The 23,469-nt window shown below is 45.7% G+C and overlaps 1 protein-coding gene across 7 annotated transcripts in view; it reads left to right on the top strand.

Annotated features, from left to right (window-relative positions):
* Positions 1-23,469, top strand: part of hspg2 (heparan sulfate proteoglycan 2) — a 350,599-nt gene that overhangs the window by 271,026 nt on the left and 56,104 nt on the right. For all 7 annotated transcript variants that reach the window (XR_008725893.1, XM_055659492.1, XM_055659493.1 and 4 more), the window contains 17 exons: positions 685-836; positions 932-1,055; positions 1,986-2,137; positions 2,233-2,356; positions 5,011-5,162; positions 5,258-5,381; positions 6,524-6,675; positions 6,771-6,894; positions 8,483-8,634; positions 8,729-8,858; positions 11,220-11,371; positions 12,539-12,668; positions 14,464-14,615; positions 16,033-16,162; positions 18,055-18,195; positions 21,321-21,455; positions 22,943-23,124. Coding sequence is in view for 6 of the 7 variants with exons in the window: in XM_055659492.1 (XP_055515467.1) it covers positions 685-836; positions 932-1,055; positions 1,986-2,137; positions 2,233-2,356; positions 5,011-5,162; positions 5,258-5,381; positions 6,524-6,675; positions 6,771-6,894; positions 8,483-8,634; positions 8,729-8,858; positions 11,220-11,371; positions 12,539-12,668; positions 14,464-14,615; positions 16,033-16,162; positions 18,055-18,195; positions 21,321-21,455; positions 22,943-23,124 (2,408 nt within the window). In the remaining variant the exon portion in view is untranslated. The remainder of the gene's footprint in view (positions 1-684; positions 837-931; positions 1,056-1,985; positions 2,138-2,232; positions 2,357-5,010; positions 5,163-5,257; positions 5,382-6,523; positions 6,676-6,770; positions 6,895-8,482; positions 8,635-8,728; positions 8,859-11,219; positions 11,372-12,538; positions 12,669-14,463; positions 14,616-16,032; positions 16,163-18,054; positions 18,196-21,320; positions 21,456-22,942; positions 23,125-23,469) is intronic.

The raw sequence follows: 23,469 nt of genomic DNA, 5'->3' as shown, positions 1-23,469 counted from the left end.
GCACTAGGGACGATTTGCAATTTTATCAAAGCCTATTCACCTATAAACCTGTACGTTCTTAATGTATGGGAGGAAACCGGAGATCCTGAAGAAAACCCATGCAGGTCACGGGGAGAACGTGCAAAAGATGGGATCCATTATTGCCTCTGTTTTCATTTACAGACCAAAAATGAATGCGTTTTTAATCAGATGACATGTATCATTATTTCCCAGTGACACTGCGACCATCGTGAAATTGGCCCCAAAAAATAATATCTCAACATGTGCTACTTCCCTATTGTCCCCTGACTGGGCAGTAGGTAATTGAACTATTGAGTGAGAACTGTTCAAATACAACAAAGACTGGGAAAAGTATCAGTTGAGGGACAGTGTAGTTTGATTCCCCACTTTGCTCCAAAACATTTGTTTGATTCATCACCTCCTCACAGCTCATCAATCCTTGCTTTCATTCAAAAAAAATCAATTTAAAGCAGAAGTATCCAGCAAGAAGCGGAGAGTGCAAATCTCCAGCACGTGTTCCATGGCTATAAACCATGATTTTCTGGGTATTGTGCTGGAATCAAGGGCTTGCAGTAAAGGTTGAGGTGTCATTTGATCTTCTATTCCTGTTCATCATGTAGATATATAACAATCAAAATGGTTGATTTTAATCCCTGTCTCATTTCCACTTCCTACCATCCACAGCCCAAAGTCGACCCCCGACCGTGCTGGTCCATCCGACTCCCACCTCGGTAACCGAGGGAGAAATGGTGGAGTTGCACTGCCAGGTCACAGGTCAACCACAACCCCGGATCACATGGTCCAGGACAGCCGGGCCTCTGACCACCAACCACCAGGTAGGGAACGACCTCTGCTCTGTGTTCCTGGCCACTGGACCCCGTCTGGGCGAGTGTGAGTGACGGAGACTGTGATTTTCTCATTGATGCTTCAGGTTGACGGTTCCGTGCTGCGCATCCTTCGTGTGACCTCTGCTGACGTTGGCGATTTCATCTGCCGTGCTGAAAACGTCCTTGGAATGCAAGAGATCAGATTCTCCGTCTTGATCACCTCAATATGTATGTTGCCTGTCATCTTCTAAAACCGTAGTTTTGCATTAACTTTCATGTTTTGTCCGTGCCCTTCACTGTTACATAGTGTTTTGATTGTAATGGGGTCAAAAGATTCTTCATTTTTATATATTAGTGAACAAGTTTTAGAAGTCTCGTTTAGTTTAATTTAGAGAGACAGCACGGAAACAGGCCCTTCTGCCCACCGAGTCCGTGCCGACAAGCAATCCCCGCACACTAGCACTATCCTACACACACACACACACACTAGGGACGATTTGCAATTTTATCAAAGCCTATTCACCTATAAACCTGAACGTTCATGATGTATGGGAGGAAACCGGAGATCCTGAAGAAAACCCATGCAGGTCACGGGGAGAACATGCAAAAGATGGGATCCATTACTGCCTCAGTTTTCATTTACAGACCAAAAATTAATGCATTTTTAATCAGATGACATGTATCATTATTTCCCAGTGACACTGCGACCATCGTGAAATTGGCCCCAAAAAATAATATCTCAACATGTGCTACTTCCCTATTGTCCCCTGACTGGGCAGTAGGTAATTGAACTATTGAGTGAGAACTGTTCAAATACAACAATGACTGGGAAAAGTATCAGTTGAGGGACAGTGTAGTTTGAATCCCCACTTTGCTCCAAAACATTTGTTTGATTCATCACCTCCACACAATCCTTGCTTCCATTTAAAAAAATCAATTTAAAGCAGAAGTATCCAGCAAGAAGCGGAGAGTGCAAATCTCCAGCACGTGCTCCATGGCTATAAACCATGATTTTCTGGGTATTGTGCTGGAATCAAGGGCTTGCAGTAAAGGTTGAGGTGTCATTTGATCTTCTATTCCTGTTCATCATGTTGTTATATAACAATCAAAATGGGTGTTGTTAATCCCTGTCTCACTTCCACTTCCTACCATCCACAGCCCAAAGTCGACCCCCGACTGTGCTGGTCCATCCGACTCCCACCTCGGTAACCGAGGGAGAAATGGTGGAGTTGCACTGCCAGGTCACAGGTCAACCGCAACCCAGGATCACATGGTACAGGACAGCCGGGCCTCTGACCACCAACCACCAGGTAGGGAACGACCTCTGCTCTGTGTTCCTGGCCACTGGACCCCGTCTGGGCGAGTGTGAGTGACGGAGACTGTGATTTTCTCATTGATGCTTCAGGTTGACGGTTCCGTGCTGCGCATCCTTCGTGTGACCTCTGCTGACGTTGGCGATTTCATCTGCCGTGCTGAAAACGTCCTTGGAATGCAAGAGATCAGATTCTCCGTCTTGATCACCTCAATATGTACGTTGCCTGTCATCTTCTAAAACCGTTGTTTTGCATTAACTTTCATTTTTTGTCCGTGCCCTTCGCTGTTACATAGTGTTTTGATTGTAATGGGGTCAAAAGTTTGTTCATTTTTATATATTAGTGAACATGTTTTAGAAGAATTTAGTTTAATTTAGAGAGACAGCACGGAAACAGGCTCTTCTGCCCACCGGGTCCGCGCCGACATGCAATCCCCGCACACTAGCACTATCCTACACACACACACACACTAGGGACGATTTGTAATTTTATCAAAGCCAATTAACCTATAAACCTATACGTTCTTGATGTATGGGAGGAAACCGGAGATCCTGAAGAAAACCCACGCAGGTCACGGGGAGTATGTACAAACTTTGTACTGACAACACCCCTGGTCAGGATCAAACCCGGGTCTTGGCGCTGTAAGGCAGCAGCTCTACCGCTGCGCCACCATGGTGCCCCCAAGTCAACCTTTCAAGATAGTTTAATAACCAGAGTATTATGGAAGGAAGAACCACATCCTATAGATCTGTAAAGTTAATATTTAAGGAGAGAAAACTTTTTAGATCAGCAATCAAGAGATGGGATCCATTGCTGCCTCTGTTTTCATTTACGGACCACACATAATGTAGCAATGTTACAAAATCTACCTTCAGCAGCGCTGCAGTCCTGCCACTGGCCTTGTACGTGCCTTTGAGGGGGGGGCGGGATTAAAATCCAGTTTTCTACCGCCTGTCTGAGGCGGATTTCCTCGGGCTGCTAGCTGCTGAAGAAAAATCATTCCAACTTCCATTCCCGATATATTTTTTTAATGGTGAGACAATTTAATAATTATATTAAAATAAAAGGCGACTTCAAACGCCGTCAACGCCTACAACGTGACGGATCTCAAGTACGGGACAAAACACGGTGTAAGTCGTCTATTTTACATATAAACTTGCTTCTTGGGATGACTTTAATCAATCCTCTATAAGCGAAAATGTGATTTGGGCCCCATATGAACCGGCAGTGTTTTTCCTGATGGTATGGGGTTCAAATTCACCGTAAATGCAACGTTCCAATCGATCACGTTCCAGAAGCAAGATGATGAAAATGCCCATTTTTTTTGGAGATAAGCCGTCTAAATTGTCTATATTTGTAACTCTCTCTCCATGATCATTATTTTTGAACTAATTATTCACAGCAGTTTGAGTCACATGTAATATGCAAAAAACAATAATTTGATTATATTTTGGGTGGATGTTTCTAGATTAATTTATGGGAATTAAAAATTAAATTCCTTCCATCTGGGATATAAATTCATGACATTGAGATTTAAAAATCATGTTATATTGTGAATTCTTGTGTGAATGGGATTAGTTTGTTATTTGGATACTTAGGCTATTTAAAAAATATATCCTTTTCTTAAGAATTGGAATCTACAGGACATTGTTAATGGGAGAGTAGTGGGCAGAAAGGCATGTCATGTGTGGTATGAAGAGCAGAAACTTGTAGTTTACAATGCCAAATTTGAAAAGTTGAGGAAAAACAAGGTGTACAGAGTTGCTTATTGGTTATAATCTGAGAAATATGATCATGCTACTGATTATGATATGCAATGTACCAGCTTGCAACTGATTTCTCCATAAAGACTTGGTCTATTGCTAGAATTTGTAATTTATTTACAGATTTACAGCATATAATACAATAATATTAAAGTTCTGATCATGAGAATATTACATTTTTGAATTTTCAAGGCAGTCTGAGTGTTTATTACTATTTCCGTCACAACAGGCAATTTTGTAATTAACTACAATTAGGTAATTAACTAATTATATGTTTTAATTTCAGGTCATCCAAGTAAGATGTTTTATATTTGTTTCAGAATGCTTCAATCTATAATAACTGAAAAATTCATTCAGTTCCCTTGATTTTTAAGAAAGTTATGGGCTTTTGACTGTCCTCGATCACAGCTTTTGTGTTAAGTCAATGGAAAAGCAATAGGGAACAAAATGCTAATTTCCGAGTATGAAAATGGCCATAACTTTTTTAAATGTTTAACATATGAAAGTGAATTAGGTGCCAATTAAACTTCTTTTTATGCTTTATATGATGGGATAAATTGCAGACTTGATTTTTTTAATCTCAAAATTTTGTAACATTGCTAATTAATGCGTTTTTAATCGGTTTAGATGACACGAATCATCATTTCCCAGTGACACATCGTGAAATTGGCCCCAAAAAATAATATCTCAACATGTGCTACTTCCCTATTGTCCCCTGACTGGGCAGTAGGTAATTGAACTATTGAGTGAGAACTGTTCAAATACAACTAAGACTGGGAAAAGTATCAGTTGAGGGACAGTGTAGTTTGATTCCCCACTTTGCTCCAAAACATTTGTTTGATTCATCACCTCCACACAATCCTTGCTTTCATTGAAAAAAAATCAATTTAAAGCAGAAGTATCCAGCAAGAAGCGGAGTGTGCAAATCTCCAGCACTTGCTCCATGGCTATAAACCATGATTTTCTGGGTATTGTGCTGGAATCAAGGGCTTGCAGTAAAGGTTGAGGTGCCATTTGACCTTCTATTCCTGTTCATCATGTTGTTATATAACAAACAAAATGGTTGATTTTAATCCCTGTCTCACTTTCATTTCCCACCATCCACAGCCCAAAGTCGACCCCCGACTGTGCTGGTCCATCCCACTCCCACCTCAGTAACCGAGGGAGAAATGGTGGAGTTGCAGTGCCAGGTCACAGGTCAACCACAACCCAGGATCACATGGTACAGGACAGCCGGGCCTCTGACCACCAACCACCAGGTAGGGAACGACCTCTGCTCTGTGTTCCTGGCCACTGGACCCCGTCTGGGCGAGTGTGAGTGACGGAGACTGTGATTTTCTCATTGATGCTTCAGGTTGACGGTTCCGTGCTGCGCATCCTTCGTGTGACCTCTGCTGACGTTGGCGATTTCATCTGCCGTGCCGAAAACGTCCTTGGAATGCAAGAGATCAGATTCTCCGTCTTGATCACCTCAATATGTACGTTGCCTGCCATCTTCTAAAACCGTTGTTTTGCATTAACTTTCATGTTTTGTCCGTGCCCTTCACTGTTACATAGTGTTTTGATTGTAATGGGGTCAAAAGATTCTTCATTTTTATATATTAGTGAACAAATTTTAGAAGTCAAGTTTAGTTTAATTTAGAGAGACAGCACGGAAACAGGCCCTTCTGCCCAACGAGTCTGCGCCGACAAGCAATCCCCGCACACTAGCACTATCCTACACACACACACACACACACTAGGGACAATTTGCAAGTTTATCAATGCCAATTAACCTATAAACCTCCACGTCTTTGTTGTGTGGGAGGAAACTGGAGATCCTGAAGAAAACCCACGCAGGTCACGGGGAGAACGTACAAACTTTGTACAGACAACACCCGTGGTCTTAAGGGGTTGGACAGGCTAGATGCAGGAAGATTGTTCCCGATGTTGGGGAAGTCAAGGACAAGGGGTCACAGCTTAAGGATAAGGGGGAAATCCTTTAAAACCGAGATGAGAAGAACTTTTTTCACACAGAGAGTGGTGAATCTCTGGAACTCTCTGCCACAGAGGGTAGTTGAGACCAGTTCATTGGCTATATTTAAGAGGGAGTTAGATGTGGCCCTTCTGGCTAAAGGGATCAGGGGGTATGGAGAGAAGGCAGGTACGGGATACTGAGTTGGATGGTCAGCCATGATCATATTGAATGGCGGTGCAGGCTCGAAGGGCCGAATGGCCTACTCCTGCACCTAATTTCTATGTTTCTATGGTCAGGATCAAACCCGGGTCTTGGTGCTGTAAGGCAACAGTTCTACCGCTGCGCCACCGTGGTGCCCCCAAGTCAACCTTTCAAGAGAGTTTAATAACGAGAGTATTATGCAGTGACGGAAATCGCTATCAAAACATGGGGGGGACACAATTTCTTGATGGCCGCGCGGGCACACACACACACACACACACACACACACACACACACACACACACACACACACACACACACACACACACACACACACACACACACACACACACACACACTTACACTTACTTGATCTTCTATTCTTGTTCATCATGTTGTTATATATCAAACAAAATGGCTGATTTTAATCTCTGTCTCACTTCCACTTCCTACCATCCACAGCCCAAAGTCGACCCCCGACTGTGCTGGTCCATCCCACTCCCACCTCGGTAACCGAGGGAGAAATGGTGGAGTTGCACTGCCAGGTCACAGGTCAACCGCAACCCAGGATCACTTGGTACAGGACAGACGGGCCTCTGACCACCAACCACCAGGTAGGGAACGACCTCTGCTCTGTGTTTCTGGCCACTGGACCCCGTCTGGGCGAGTGTGAGTGACGGAGACTGTGATTTTCTCATTGATGGTTCAGGTTGACGGTTCCGTGCTGCGCATCCTTCGTGTGACCTCTGATGACGTTGGCGATTTCATCTGCCGTGCCGTAAACTTCCTCGGAATGCAAGAGATCAGATTCTCCGTCTTGATCACCTCAATATGTACGTTGCCTGACATCTTCTAAAACCTTGTTTTGCAATTACGTTTGTTCTTGCTGTGACTTCCTCTGGCAATAATATTGAGTTTTGACTACATCTGGGCTCAACACTATATAGTAGGAATAAAGTTTTCAAAGTCTTTCAAGAGAGTTTAATAGCCAGAGAGTATTATCGCAGGGAAAAGCCGAGGTATATTCTCTGCCTAAATCATTACAACAGGTATGTTACCTGTCATTCTCCAAAATCATTGCTTTGTTCTCACCCTTCCCCTCAGTTACACCATGATTTAACTACTGCTGGTTGTAATAGTACTTGTCTTAATGTCTGGCAAGAGTCAAGAGTGTTTTTTATTGTCATATAAAACAAGAAATATGTAACCGTTTGGAATCAAGTTTTAGAAGTCTTTCAAAGTCTTTCAAAATATATATAACAACCGGAGTATGTGATAGACACAAAATGCTGGAGTAACTCAGCGGGACAGGCAATAGTTCCGATCAGTTTAGTTTATTGTCACGTATACCGCGATACAGTGGAAAGCTTTTTGTTGCGTGCTATCCAGTCAGCAGAAAGACAATACATGATTACAATCGAGCCATTTACAGTGTATAGATACATGAGAAGGGAATAACGTTTAGTGCAAGTTAAAGCCAGCAAAGTCTGATCAAGGATAGTCCGAGGGTCACCAATGAGGTAGATTGTAGTTCAGCACTGCTCTCTGGTTGTGGTAGGATGATTAAAGAAGACCATAGTGTAGATCAGTTAAAATAATATTTAAGAAAATGTTTCAGATCAGTGGTCAAAAAATCGAATTTAGCTGTGCATCTTTTCATTTGATAAATCACTGATTAAAGTAATTTTATTGGGCTAGATCAAACCAGTGATCATATCCCAGTAAAATCTCACACGTCAGGAAATTGATCCCAATGCATTCTATCGATAATTCAGCTCGGCACATCTACATTTTTCCAGCTGGTCAGCCTGCATTTGTGGAAGCAGGTGTGTGCAGTGGCCATCTTCTTGGTTGCATGCCATTTTAATCCCCCTCCCCATTCCTACATTGACCTGACTGCCATTCTGATTCCCATTCCCACATCGATCAGTCTATCCTTGACCTTCTCCATTGCCACAGGAAGCCAAATGTAAACTGGAGGAACAGTACCTCATATTCCACCTGGGCAGTCCATAAGCCAATGACATGAATCTTCCAACTTCATGGAATGTTCTTTTCTCTTTCCTTCTGATATACCCAGGTTCTCACCTTCCCCATCTGCCCTCATCATCTCACACTATACCATACTGAGTATTCTATCCTCTCCCCCAACTGAGTCCATGTGCCCAAAATCCTCCCCTCATGTTATTCCACTTATTGACATTCTTATATATTTGATTTCAGCATCTGCAGTCTCTTGTATCTCCCCTTTTACTATCTAGCCTGTCTCTAGCACCATCCGTCCCACCTCATGACCCCAGGATCGTGTTAATAGACTGAGCAAGTTTGAAGAGTTCATTGGCGTACTTCTCTGGAACTAAGAAAATTCATACGGTACACTTTGCGGTTGCATGTCTCATTCTGGTCTCCACACTCCCACAGCAGGAAGTAGGCCCCCGACTGTGCTGGTCCATCCCTCTCCCACCTCGGTAACCGAGGGAGAAATGGTGGAGTTGCAGTGCCAGGTCACAGGTCAACCGCAACCCCGGATCACATGGTACAGGACAGCCGGGCCTCTGACCACCAACCACCAGGTAGGGAACGACCTCTGCACCGTATTTCTGGCCATTGGACCCGGTCTGGGCTTTGTGTGAGTGACGGAGACTGATTTTATTGTTGAATCTTCAGGTTGACGGTTCCGTGCTGCGCATCCTTCACGTGACTACCGCTGACGCTGGTGAATACGTCTGCCGTGCTGAAAACGCCCTTGGATTGCAAGAGATCACATTCTCCGTCTTGATCACTACAATAGTAAACCGTATGTAACGTGTCGATTTTATATCTACATTTGATATGGACCAACTTTAACCATATTTTTACTGGCATACCTATTAATATTGTTCGAAAACAAGAAATTCTTGTTCTGTTTGACAGGTAGTCAGTTACCAACTTTGGGGAAAGCAGAGGCATGAGTGGTACAGTGGTGCAGCTGGTAGAACTGCTGCCTCACACCTTCAGTGACCTGGGTTCAATCCTGACCTCAGTTACTGTCTGTGTGGAGTTTGCCCATACTCTCTTTGACCTTGTGACTTTCCTCCAGGTGCTCTGGTTTTGTTCCACATCACAGAAGCCTGCAGAAGCCTGCAGGTTCATTGGCCACTGTAAATTGCCCAGAGTATGTAGGTGAGTGATAGAATCTGGAAGGAGATGACGGAAATGTGGCGAGAATAGAAGTACACTGATTCAATGGAGAAAGTGGCCTCCCGTATTGTAAAGAAATTTGAACTACATCGAATGTTTGCAGGAGGGGAAATATTTTATAACATGTTTCCTAGCTTTCTCCAGCTTTGCTCTTTATGGAAGCTGTCAAATCCCTCCTAACCTTTAGATAGATCTAAACTAAACTAAACTATTTTAAATCTACTAAAAGTGAAATAAATAATTGGAAAAAAATAAAAATAAAAATATGTTATTCATATAGAAACCATGATTTAAGTAATCAGAAATAATACTGTGATCACCCTAGTGTGCAGGTGATCGCTGGTCAGCTTGGACTCGGTGGGCCGAATGGCCTATTTCCACACTGTATCTGTAAACTAAACTAAGGTAAACTAAACTAAACTAAATACAAATAAGCCTTGGAATGTTCATGGTTTTACCAGCCTATGTCAAGGGCAGGAGCACTGTGTATGCTGCCAGCAGGTTTGAGATCTCTGCGTTTGGATGCACCTGAACTATCATCTCCAGCTACAAGGGTGGTGGACGCCATTTTCGTTCCGCCCTGGTTTCCATGGGATTCGAGAAGCCCTTTGATGTGTCCACGTGAATCTTTTGGCTTAGTTCCCGCACATGGAGTTAGAGTCACACAGCAAGGAAACATGTCCTTTAGCCCAATTCGTCCATACTGACCAAGATGTCCCATTTAGTGTAGTGGTAGAGCTATGCCTTATAGCGCCAGAGACCCAGGTTCGATCCTGACTACGGGTGCTTGTCTGTACAGAGTTTGTACATTCTCCCCATCACTTACGCGGGTTTTCTCTGAGATCTTCGGTCTCCTCCCACATTCCAAAGACGTACGGGAATTTCCCTGAGTGTGCGGGGATTGATGGTCGGAGCGGGCTTGGTGGGCCAATGGGCCTGTTTCTGCACTGTATCTCTAAACTAACATTAAAAAAATTAAGTTAGTCCCATTTACCCACAGTTGGCCCAAATCGCTCAGAAACCTTTCCTATCCATGTACCTGTCAAAATGCCTTTCACCAGAATTTTTGTAGCTGCCGAGGCAGAAAGGTGCATGGAAGGATCTTGTGGTAACGAGATGGATTGTGTTTGAGCCAGGAGAAAGAAAGAGTGTCCATGATGAGACCTAGAAGCAATGGGGGTTTTTTGTGATGGTGCACCAGCACCTATAAGAAGTTAAAAACTGGATTGAGGTTTATGAGTCGTCAAGAGCGTTTTATTGTCATATGGCCCAGATAGAACAACAAAACTCTTAATGCAGCAGCACAACAGAATATATAAACATAGTACACTATAAAAAATATAATAATGAGAAAAAAATTCAGTGTACGTATATATACACATATATCCACATACACATTTATGTGTGTATATCTATATACACACACGCACACATATATATACATATACACATACACGCACACAAAAATGTACACACAATAAATAAACAATAATAGCGCAATAATAACAATGATAATGTAGTTCAGAGCTTATTTGAGGTTGTCGTGTTTAATAGCCTGATGGCTGTAGGGAAGAAGCTGTTCCTAAACCTGGACGTTACAGTTTCAGGCTCCTGTGCCTTCTTCCAGATGGCAGGGGTGAAATGAATGTGTGGCCAGGGTGGTGTGGGTCTCTGATGATGCTGGCTGCCTATTTGAGACAGTGACTCCTGTAAATCCCTTCGATGGCGAGGTGGTCAGAACCCGTGATGGACTGGGTGTGTTCACAACTTCTTTGCTCCTAGTCATTCAAGTTACCGAACCATGTTCAGCGCCCATTAATGTCACGTGAACCGTTATAATTGTACTGGTACCTTTTTTGTTAACAAAAAGAGCACGGCCTGGAAGCAGATATGCAAATCTGTAAGATCCGGTTTCATGTCTCTACTTTTGACCTGTTTCTCCACTAAAATCCTCTTCTGCTCTCCATTCTCACCACAGGGCCTGGGACCCCACCCAAAGTGAGGGTTCATTCCTCTCCCAGCTCGATCACAGAGGGTGAAATGCTGGAGTTGCGCTGCCTGGCGTCAGGACAACCAGAGCCCAGAGTCACATGGTCCAAGGGAGCTGGCCATCTAACAACCAATCATCAGGTACGTCTAAATTGTGTGCGGCACGGTGGCGCAGCAGTAGAGTTGCTGCCTTACAGCGCCAGAGACCCAGGTTCAATCCTAACTACGGCTGCTGTCTGTATGGAGTTGGCATGTTCTCCCTGTGACCGCGTGGGTTTTCTCAGGGTGCTCAGGTTTCCTCGCACACTCCAGAGGTGTACAGGTTTGCATGTTAATTGCCGTTGGTTTTAAAAAAATTGTAAATTGTCCCTGGTGTGTCGGATAGTTCTAGTATACGGCCTGATCGCTGATCGGCGCAGACTCGGTGGGCCGAAGGGCCCGTGTCTGTGAGAATGAGATTAAAAATGGACTTTCCCTACAGTAGGCAACATTTTATGCAAACACACTGGGCATGGGATTTGTAGTTTCAGTCATATTGTCGATGAACAAGGGAGATTTTTCGAGAAAGATCCAAATGGGATTTACGGCTGACCCTCAGGCAATGAGACCAAGCGGTTATTGTGTGGCAGATACTGTTTAGAAGTGGAGGAGGATGAGAGGGATGATATGTCTAATGCCAGCAGACTGTGGATGCCTGATAGGCTGTGACGTTGTCAGGCTATAACCTTGTACTCCACCTCACCACTGAATGAAGCAGGTGCCAGGTGAACTGCTGCCACTTGAGGCACCAGTAGGTGTAGTATTGGGGGGAGTGAGTCAGGGTCAGTGTTAAGGTTGAGGCAAAGCTATGCTATTTCCATTTTACAACATTCTTGAACTAACCGGGAATTCAGTCTATGGGTAGCTGGTGTAGAGGAGTTGGGGCCAGAGTTGAACACCCATAATCATGATGAAGGGCAGGGCAGCCTTGAGGGGCTGAGTGGCCTCCTCCTGGTCCTGTTTTTTTGCATCCTCATTGTGAGCCACTCACAAAGTGTCATCTGGAATTCAGTGGCCTTTAACTTTCTACCTCACCTGTACGTTGGAGTGTGGGAGGAAATGGAAGATCTTGGATAAAACCCACGCAGGTCATGGGGAGAATGTACAAACTCCGTACAGACAGCACCTGTAGTCAAGATCGAACCCGGGTCTCAAGTGCTGTAAGGCAGCAACTCTACCGCTGAGCCACTGCAGCTCCCAGTGTGTGGGGTGCCCTGGACACTATATGGGCGCGTGTGAGTGACTGTGATTTTCCTGTTGATTCTTCAGGTTGACGGTCCCGTGCTGCGCATCCTTCGCCTGGGTCCCGCGGACGCTGGCGATTACATCTGCCGTGCCGAAAACGTCCTGGGAATGCAGGAGTTCAAATTTTCCGTCTCGATCGCATCCACGGAACGAAGTACGTAAAATCCCATGCTTATCCCCTGTGTCTTGTCACGTCCTTTGATCTGAACACTTCCGTGTTCTTACCATTCACTGTCAGCGTGGCGTTTTGCGTCTATTGTCTATTGTTTAATCTGTTCGATTGTCAGGTGATGGATCAAGGAAGGTTGTAATCTCACCTGGTCTGCTAGTAGTGACCCATGGCTGACTTCACCTCCATTCTAATCGCCTTACATGATGCTATTAGCATTTAAGGACTCTTAGCTTTGAAGTAAAGAGATTTACTTTGAGCAAAGAGATTTCTCTTCATGTTGTGTCCACTTGGTTCCACAGCCTTGACCTCTTGCTGTAGGTTAGCTCTGATCAACGCAGTCCAGTGTTACAAAGGGGATGGGCACCCATTTGCAGCACCAGCTTTATTTTTCTACTATCGCCAATATTGTAAACTAGGACTTTAAAGGGTGTATTAGTTCACCACTACCTCTGTTGCATTGAATGTAAATACCACTATGAATGATGAATGCCTATAGAGTGGACCTCATATCTGTGGGCCTCAATATTTGCTTTTGTGGACACTTGAAAAATGATTCTATTCCTGAAAGTTCTGTGAACCGTTAAGGACCTTGCCATGGTGGATCCTGATCAAATGTTACCAGGATCTGGAGGGTCCAGAGCAAATGGTCACGTCCCTGGAACCAAGTGACCCAAGATGAAGAGAAATCGAGTCGAGACCCATTGAAACTCACACCCATAGTCATGTTCAAGCTAAGGAACCATAAATACTAATAGAACCATGGAAGATTAGTATAGAATGCAGGTAGAGTTAAGGTGAAAGATCAGCAATGATCAGGGCGACATAATGGTACAGCGGCAAAGTTGCTGCCTTACAGTGCTAGAGACTTGGGTTCAATCCTGACTATGGGTGCTGTCCGTACAGTGTTTGTATTTCCTCCCTGCGACCATGTGGGTTTCCTCCAGGTGCTCCAGTTTCCGTTCACATTCCAAAGACGTGCTGGTTTGTAGATTAACATGGGTATTCTCCCTTGTGTGTAGGATAGAACTAGTGTACAGGTGATTGCTGGTCAGCGTGGACTCGATGGGCCGAAGGGCCTGTTTCCACACTTTGTCTCTAAAGTAAACTAAACAAACCTGGAATACTGTAGGTTAGCTCTGGAGGAATTCAGCGGGTGAGGCAGCATCTATGGAGAGAAGGAATAGGCGACGTTTCGGGACGAGACCCTTCTTCAGACTGATGTCGGGGAGGGGGGGGGAGGTGGGTGGTTGGAAAAAGGAAGGAAAAGGCGGAGACAGTAGGCTTGTGGGAGAGCTGGGAAGGGGAGGGGAAGGAGGGGAAAAAGCAAGGACGATCTTAAATTAGAGAAGTCAATGTTCATACCGCTGGGGTGTAAACTACCTGAGCGAAATATGAGGTGCTGTTCCTCCAATTTGCGCTGGGCCTCACTCTGGCAATGGAGGAGCCCCAAGATTTTTGTCTACCTTCGATTTTTCCAGCATCTGCAGTTCTTTCTTAAACAAAACTGGAAGTTCCTTCTCTGAGCCTGTATTGATTTGCAAACTTTCCGCTAGATTTCCATTCTGCCTAGTTTAGGGCATACAGATGTCATAGAACCACTGAAGCGTTTGAGAAGGCCCTGAGAGGTCAGATTTAACAAAGTCCCGTTTGAAGAATAGTTGCTACTAACGAGCCCTTTGTTGCTGCCTCTTTCATTCAAAGCCAGTCAGTTCAGCCGATGATGGTGCCCAGATTTTGATGTGCGTCACTAATGCCTCTTCTGATCTCCACTCCGCAGTATATGAAGGTGTGCCAATAGTGAGAGTGCAGCCCACTCCCACCTCAGTAACAGAGGGAGATATGCTGGAGTTACATTGCCAGATCACAGGACATCCTCAACCCTTCTTCAGATGGTACAAGATGGGTGGAACCCTCACCGAGCGACACGAGGTGTGTTATCGCGGCAACATATACAACATTTACTGGGATTGTTATCAGGCATTTAAACGTCCAGAACATCCAACCCATCTTTGCCGGGTTGCTTACCAGACTGAAGCAGCTCGAGAGCCAACCCACTCTCACAGTGGTCTTATGGAGGGAGTTCCATGAATTGGTCCCAGGCACGACGGAGATCCAGTGATATATTTCCAAGTCAAGATGTATGTGTCTAGGTGGGAGAACCATGGGTGGTCGTGCTCCTATGAGCCTACTACCCTTGACGTTTTGGCACTAGGACTCATCGGCTTGGGAGCTGCGTTTCAGAGCAGCCTATATGTGGGATCTTGTACAGCATTGGTGGGGAGAATGAACATTTAGAGAGGTGGATATGTAACCAGTCAAGTGGATGGCATCTCCTGCAAGACATTGAGCTTCTTGAGAGTTATCGAGCTGCATTCATGCAGGCAAGTGGCGAGTGTTCCTCCAGGCTGCTTATTGGTGCCTTGCGGATGGCGCAAAGGCTTGTCAGGAGTTGGATGACTAACCACGGGATACCCAGCCTCCCACCTGCTGTTGTAGACACAATGTTTATGTAGCTGGTCAATGGTGACCCAAAGATCCAGTGATGGTGATACCATGGTGCGCCATGTATATTAGATTAGACTCTCTACAGCTGGAGATAGTAATTGCCTGGCATTTCTGTAACAGGAATGTTGATTTGCCACTTATCAGCCCTTGCCTTGGCCCATGTTACCTTAGTCTTACAGCCTACAGATGTTACATGCCCAACAACAGCATGGGTGTGCCTTCACCTGAAGGGAGTCAGCAGCTCAAGAGGCAGCCCACCATCTCTTACAATTTCAAGGACAATTAGGGCAATGCAATTAATGCAGGTCTTTGCAACAATGTCAGGACCCCATACAAATAATAATTGATGTGGACGGTTCATAAGTCTGGCTCACATCACCAGGAGGACTGGTTGCATAGGATAATCACAACCCGGGCATTGGATTTGCGGTACGGTGACACAGCGGTCGAGTTGCTGCCTTACAACACCAAAGACCCAGATTCCATCCTGACTCTGTAAGGAGTTTGCCCCTTCTCGCCGTGACCAGCGTGGGTTTGCTCCAGGTGCTCAGGTTTCCTCCCTCACTCCAAATACGTGCAGGTTGGTAGGTTAATTGGCTTCGGTAAAAAAATAGTAATTTGTCCCTAATGTGTAGGATAGTGTTGGAGTGCGGGGATCGCTGGTCGGCGCGGACTCGGTGGGCTGAAGGGCCTGGTTCCGCGCTGTATCTCTAAACTTTAAACACCTTTCTGGATAGCAGCCCAGCCAGTGTTGAGATGATGTTGGCTCCACTCACTGGAGCTGTCTGTGTCAGTTTATAATAGTATGACAAAATCTTATGATTTTCCTCACGATGAACAGACGCAGGGCTCTTTGCTGCGAATCCTGGAAGTGACCCCTGATGACATGGGGGATTATGTCTGCCGTGCTGAGAACACGTATGGAATGGAGCAGCTGATATTCTCAGTGTCTGTCACCTCCATGTCATCCAGTACGTATGCAGCTCAATTCTTCTTCATTGTTATTTGATCAGTCATTTTTTTATTACACCATTTGTTTTACCGTTTTGCCTTGTTACATGTTAAATGGGAGGCAGGTTTTTAACTGATCTTCAGCGGTTTTACATTGGAGACAGAAGCAAAGTAGGCTGCCACTGATAAAGCATTTTTTGTCACAACCTCCCAAACTACATCACAGCTAAATATGTACTTTTTGGATATTTCGGACTCGTAGAACTGCTGCCTCTGAGGCTCAGAGACCCAGGTTCAACCTTGATCCTGATGCAGTGATATGGAATTTGTATACTCTAGGCTTACTGCTTGGAGGTTAACTAGCCAATGTAAATTGTCCCTTCTGTAGGTTGGTGGCACGAGAATTGGTGGAGGGGAGGTGGGGCGACAGTGGTTGTGTAGAAGGAGAAAGATGGGAAAGTAAGTGAGGGAATTGGTCAGTGTTAATTCAGAATCAGAATCACACTTTATTCGCCAAGTATGTTTTGCAACGTACGAGGATTTTCATCATGTTAAAGACCACATTTGCTCCTTCTTCATCAATAAGTACATTTTCTCGTGTTGCCTGCTCCAAATGTGTTTTATAATTGTCATTTTCTACCGAGAAACAGAATGCTATCAAGGCAAATCATACCATACATGTGTACAACAGGAAGCACAGAAAAAGAAAGGAGAGAGAGTTCAGAATATAGTATTACAGCTACAGAGAACATACAGATTTTAATAAAGTGGAGTTGCAACGAGATAGAGTGGGATATCGGGAATACATCCTCAATTCATGAGGTCCATTAAATAGTTTGTGGAAAAAAATATGTTAACTTTCACGAATGTAAGAAACGTCTGGACAAGCATTTGAAGGCACAGAAGACTATGGACATAATCTGAGTAAATGGGATTAGTGTAAACAGGTGCAACAGTCAGTGTAGGCTGTGTGGGCTGAAAGGACCATTTCAAGGCAGTACAACCCCATGGCACTCCCGCTTTACACACAAACACTTGTGTGGCATTTAACAAAGGAAGCAGGCAACACAAGAAAATGTACTTATTCATAGAGAAGGAGCGACCGTGGTCTTTAACATGATGTAAGGGAAGGTAGAGGGGGTAGATTCAGTAGTAAAGTTCAAATGGAAATGGAATAAATACTTCAGGGGAAAACTGAACAGAATGCCAGGGTATGGAGAGGGGTGGGACTTCTTGGACAGCTCAGTTGCAGACACAATGGTCTTGCAACGTCCATTCTGAGCTATTCAATGCACCTGCAACACTAGTCATCAATGTGGATCAGCAAGCAGAAGAAATGGCGGCATGGTAGCGCAGCGGTAGAGTTGCAGCTCCAGACTCTCGCGTCCAATCCTGACTATGGGTGTATGGAATTTGTGCGGTTTCACCGGGTGCTCTGGGTTCCCACACATTCCAAAGATGTACAGGTTTGGTATAATTGTAAATTGTCCCGTGTGTGTCGTGTGTGTGTGTGTGTGTGTCGTGTGTGTGTGTGTGTGTGGTCGTGTGTCGTGTGTCGTGTGTGTGTGTGTGAGTGATAGTGTTAATGTGTAGGGATCGCTGGCCGGCATGCACTTGTTGGGCCGAAGAGCCTGTTTCTACACTGTATCTCTTAACTAAACTAAAAATTATTTGTTTAAATATTTGCTGCTTGAGAGATTTTGCCAGCTATTGCTTTAACAGGACAATTATAATTCAGAAGTACTCAGCTGCCCCAATTGCATTTGTCATTGTATGGAAATGTGATGAATGCTTTAGAAAAAAGCTTGTGATGTGATGGATGCTTTTGCCTTCTTTCCAGCACAAATGTGGTAGTTTTTTTTAATTAAACTGCAACAGTTGGGATATAATTCACTTTTTCTCTGTTGTATAGGGAAGAAGTTACCTGTTATCACCACCAGATCCCAGGATGTTACAGAAATCGAAGGCGGTGACGTCGTCTTTCAGTGTCAAGTCACAGAGGGAGCTCGGCCGTTCCACATCGTGTGGAAGACACCTCATGAAAACCAACAAGGTACCGGCCAACAATCCAGGCAGAGTTCTGTTAGAATCGAACTTAGAAACAAAATACTAGAGTCACTCAGCGGGACAGGCAGCATCTCTGGAGAGAAGGAATGGGTGACGTTTCGGGTCGAGACACTTCTTCAGACTGAAGGGTCTCAACCCAAAACATCACCCATTCCTTCCGTCCAGAGATGCTGCCTGTCCCACTGAGTTACTCCAGCATTTTGTGTCTATCTTCGATTTAAACCAGCATCTGCAGTTCCTTCCTACAAAGGGTTCTGTTAGCAACAGGACATAAGGGATAGAGAGAGAGAGATCCCCTGAACTACATATAAGATGGTTACACAAAAAAGCTGGAGAAACTCAGCGGGTGCAGCAGCATCTATGGAGCGAAGGAAATAGGCAACGTTTCGGGCCGAAACCCTTCTTCAGACTGATCGGGGGCGGGGGTGGGTGGGGACAAGAAAAGGAAAAGGAGGAGTAGCCCGAAGGCTGGGGGATGGGAGGAGACAGCAGGGGGGCTGAGGAAGGGGAGGAGACAGCAAGGACTAACAAAATTGGGAGAATTCGATGTTCATGCCCCCGGGGTGCAGACTCCCCAAACGGAATATGAGGTGCTGTTCCTCCAATTTCCGGTGCTGCTCGCTGTGGCCATGGAGGAGACCCAGGACAGAGAGGTCGGAGACGGAGTGGGAGGGGGAGTTGAAGTGCTGAGCCACCGGGAGGTCAGCTTGGTTATTGCGGACCGAGCGGAGGTGTTCGGCGAAACGATCGCCCAACCTCCGCTTGGTCTCACCGATATAGATCTGCTGACATCTAGAGCAGCGGACGCAATAGATGAGGTTGGAAGAGATGCAGGTAAACCTCTGTCGCACCTGGAACGATTGCTTGGGTCCTTGAACGGAGTCGAGGGGGGAGGTAAAGGGACAAGTGTTGCATCTCTTGCGGTTGCAAGGGAAAGTGCCCGGGGAGGGGGTGGACCGAGAGGGAAGGGAAGAATTGACAAGGGAGTTATGGAGGGAGCGGTCTTTGCGGAAGGCAGATATGGGGGGAGATGGGAAGATGTGGCGAGTGGTGGGGTCACGTTGGAGGTGGCGAAACTGACGGAGGATTATTTTTTGTATGTGACGGCTGGTGGGGTGAAAGGTGAGGACTAGGGGGACTCGGCCCTTGTTGTGAGTGCGGGGATGGGGAGAGAGAGAGCAGTGTTGCGGGGTATGGAAGAGACCCTGGTGCGAGCCTCATTTATGGTGGAGGAGGGGAACCCCCGTCCCCGTTTCTCCCCATCCCCGCACTCGCAACAAGGGCCGAGTCCCCCTAGTCCTCACCTTTCACCCCACCAGCCGTCACATACAAAAAGTAATCCTCCGTCAGTTTCGCCACCTCCAACGTGACCCCACCACTCGCCACATCTCCCCATCTCCCCCCATATCTGCCTTCCGCAAAGACCGCTCCCTCCATATCTCCCTTGTCAATTCTTCCCTTCCCTCTCGGTCCACCCCCTCCCCGGGCACTTTCCCTTGCAACCGCAAGAGATGCAACACTTGTCCCTTTACCTCCCCCCTCGACTCCGTTCAAGGACCCAAGCAATCATTCCAGGTGCGACAGAGGTTTACCTGCATCTCTTCCAACCTCATCTATTGCGTCCGCTGCTCTAGATGTCAGCAGATCTATATCGGTGAGACCAAGCGGAGGTTGGGCGATCGTTTCGCCGAACACCTCCGCTCGTCCGCAATAACCAAGCTGACCTCCCGGTGGCTCAGCACTTCAACTCCCCCTCCCACTCCGTCTCCGACCTCTCTGTCCTGGGTCTCCTCCATGGCCACAGCGAGCAGCACCGGAAATTGGAGGAACAGCACCTCATATTCCGTTTGGGGAGTCTGCACCCCGGGGGCATGAACATCGAATTCTCCCAATTTTGTTAGTCCTTGCTGTCTCCTCCCCTTCCTCAGCCCCCCTGCTGTCTCCTCCCATCCCCCAGCCTTCGGGCTACTCCTCCTTTTCCCTTTCTTGTCCCCACCCACCCCCGCCCCCGATCAGTCTGAAGAAGGGTTTCGGCCCGAAACGTTGCCTATTTCCTTCGCTCCATAGATGCTGCTGCACCCGCTGAGTTTCTCCAGCTTTTTTGTGTAACCTTCGATTCTCCAGCATCTGCAGTTCCCTCTTAAACACTACATATAAGATGGTGCATCTAAGTGGAGCAGAGTTGGAGTTGTCAACAAACATGATGTTAGCCTTTAAACGTTCTGACTGGCGATCCTGTGTATGATACAGGCCAGTGACTGCCTGTGGCCAGCTGCTAATGAGTGTACAGGAGCAGCTGAGCATAGTAAGAGACCTAATGTTCTTTTGCTCTTCAGCACTTTCCAATGAAGGTGGAATCGTTCAGCGATTACTTTATTTCCTGAATGCACAATGGAATTTTTTACGCAACAGTCAAGAAGACTGAAAAATAGTAGGGATAAACCAGATACCCCCATAAACCTGGCCCACCATTCAATCTGATCATGACTAAAATAGGTGCAGGAGTAGGCCATTCAGTCCTTCGAGCCTGCACCGCCATTCGATATGATCATGGCTGATCATCCAACTCAGTATCCCATCCCTGCCTTCTCTCCATACCCCCTGATCACTTTAGCCACAAGGGCCACATCTAACTCCCTCTTAAATATAGCCAATGAACTGGCCTCAACTACCTTCTGTGGCAGAGAATTCCACAGATTCACCACTCTCTGTGTAAAAAATGATTTTCTCATCTCGGTCCTAAAAGACTTCCCTCTTATCCTTAAACTGTGACCCCTAGTTGTGGACTTCCCCAACATCGGGAATAATCTTCCTGCATCTAGCCTGTCCAACCCCTTAATAATTTTGTACGTTTCTATAAGATCCCCCCTACCATACTGGATAGGTTGGGTTTAGGATATGTATGGATGAGATAGATTGAGAGGTATATGGGCCAAGCACAGGCAGGTGGGGCTATTATAGATGGGCCACGGTGTGGGCAAGTTGTTTCCACTCTGTATGACGCTAGTTCCTCATAGCCTCCAATTCCCTGATCTTTCAAAAAAAAATCTGAAGCAATTGAATGCTGCAGCAAGAAGTCTTAACATCTCTCCCGCTTGCCTTGTATTTCAGACAACATGAAGATCAGTAGTGACGGCACCATGATAACAATCACTAGAGTTCGTCAGGAGGACCAAGGCCAGTACAAATGTATAGCGCGGAATCAATTTGGATCAGCATTCAGCATAATGACTCTGATTGTACAAGGTACAAAGCTGTTAGTCTATAAAGCCGTAATCTCCATTTATCAAATTATCTCTACACATTATCAGTAGTCTGTCACACAACAACGATTTGCATGCTGCCAGTTCTATAGTGTTTCTCTCTTTTGTTTTACATTAGTATTTTCTCTCACCACGTACCTGTTTTGTAGACTTAAGGGCCTGTCCCACTTTCACGTCCTAATTCACGACCTTTTTTACTCGTGGACATTTTTCATCATGCTAGAAAAACGCCCCGACCCACTTGATGCCACGTGTACCTACGACTAGCATCACGGCCTGCTACGACCTACCTACGACCTCGTGACGACCATGCTGCGAGTATGAGTCAAGGGCAAACTTGGCAGAGGTTGTGAATTAGGTTGTGGAAGTGGGACAGGGCCTTTAGTGACAGACCAGATCTATTGGTGGAGTGCTCACTACCACACCACAAGATGTGGGTCAAGCCCCACTCCAAGTTATCACTGCCCTTCCTCACTGAAATGCTGCTGCCCTGTTGGGGCCACAGTCGCTCAGATGAGAGGCAAAGACAAGAAGCTGTCCATTCTCTCAATATAATATAAAGGATTCCCGGGCACCATGAGAGGGGAAGGTTTGCATTTCTTTGAGGAATCTGGCCAACATCTATCCCATGGTAGACAAAAATGCTGGAGGAATTCAGCGGGTGAAGCAGCATCTGTGGAGAGAAGGAATAGGCGACGTTTCGGGTCAAGAAACTTTGCCTATTCCTTCTCTCCATAGACGCTGCCTCACCCGCTGCGTTACTCCAGCATTTTTGTCTACCTTTGATTTTTCAAGCATCTGCACTTCTTTCTAAAACACCTATCCCTAGCACGTTTCTACCCAAATAGCAAACTGGTTATTTATCTAATTGCAATCTTTCTGTATGCTTTTCCATACACTGCCAAAGTGAAAGCACTACTGAGAACAGTTTATTAGCCTATGTTGGAGTTTGGGGCAACCTGCAGATTTGGAAGGTGCTCAATACAAACGAATGTCATTGTTCTATCTGGGACTTATGACAATAAAACACTCTTGACTCTTGACAGTGGTTCTATGTTATCCCACTTTCTCATCCACTTCCTGCACATAGGGGCAATTTACAGAAGCCTTTTGGCCCACAAACCCGTACGTCTTTGGGATGTGGGAGGAAACTGGAGCACACAGAGGAAAACCACATGGTCACTGGGAGAATGTACAAGTTCACACAGACAGCACCTGAGGTCAGGATCGAACCCAGGATCTCTGGCACAGAAGCTCTACCAAAGTGATCCCTGTTTCTGTTAATAAACACAAAAAGTTGGAGTAACTCAGCGGGAGTCTGGAGAGATGGTGCCTGTCCCGCTGAGTTATTGCAGCTTTTTGTGTCTATCTTCGGTTTAAACCAGCATCTGGAGTTCCTTCCTCCACATTTCGTCTTTTTCTGATAATGTCTGTTTCATCGTGTGTTTTCTCCCTGTTCTATGTTGCCAGGACCGCCCACTGTGTCCGTCTCTCCCAGAGGTCCGGTAAGACTAGGTTTAGGTGATTCCATTACTCTGGAGTGTATTGGAATGGGAGAGCCTCGTCCGACAATCAGCTGGCATCGGTCTGGTGGCCGGCCAAGTAACAACGTGGGGAGAGAGCAGCCAAAGGAAGGCGAGCCCATCCTGACAGTGAGTACAAACTGATCCTCAACAAAAGTCTTCGACCTGAAGCATTCGCCTTGGTTCTCTTTCCACAGATGCTGCCTGACCTGCCGAATGTTTTTATTTATGATTCATAACTCTCATTCCCCTCTCTCCAGTTGCCCCAAGTAACAGTAGGCTCCATTTGGTGACTGGAGCCTGCTGGTTATTGGTTTATCATTTTCACCTGTACTGAGATACAATGGAAAGATCTTGTTTGCATGCTGTCCAGTCAAATCAAATCATGCTAAGTATAAGTACAACAAACCATAGACAAGTACAACAAGAAGTGCAAAGAGAAAAATACCAGGGCACAAACTACAGTGTTACATC

This window comes from Leucoraja erinacea, chromosome 30 (assembly GCF_028641065.1).
Source record: "Leucoraja erinacea ecotype New England chromosome 30, Leri_hhj_1, whole genome shotgun sequence".
In the NCBI taxonomy this organism is placed as follows: Eukaryota; Metazoa; Chordata; class Chondrichthyes; order Rajiformes; family Rajidae; genus Leucoraja; species Leucoraja erinaceus.
The sequence above is the reverse complement of the archived record's forward strand: the minus strand, read 5'-3'. Positions and strand labels throughout refer to the sequence as shown.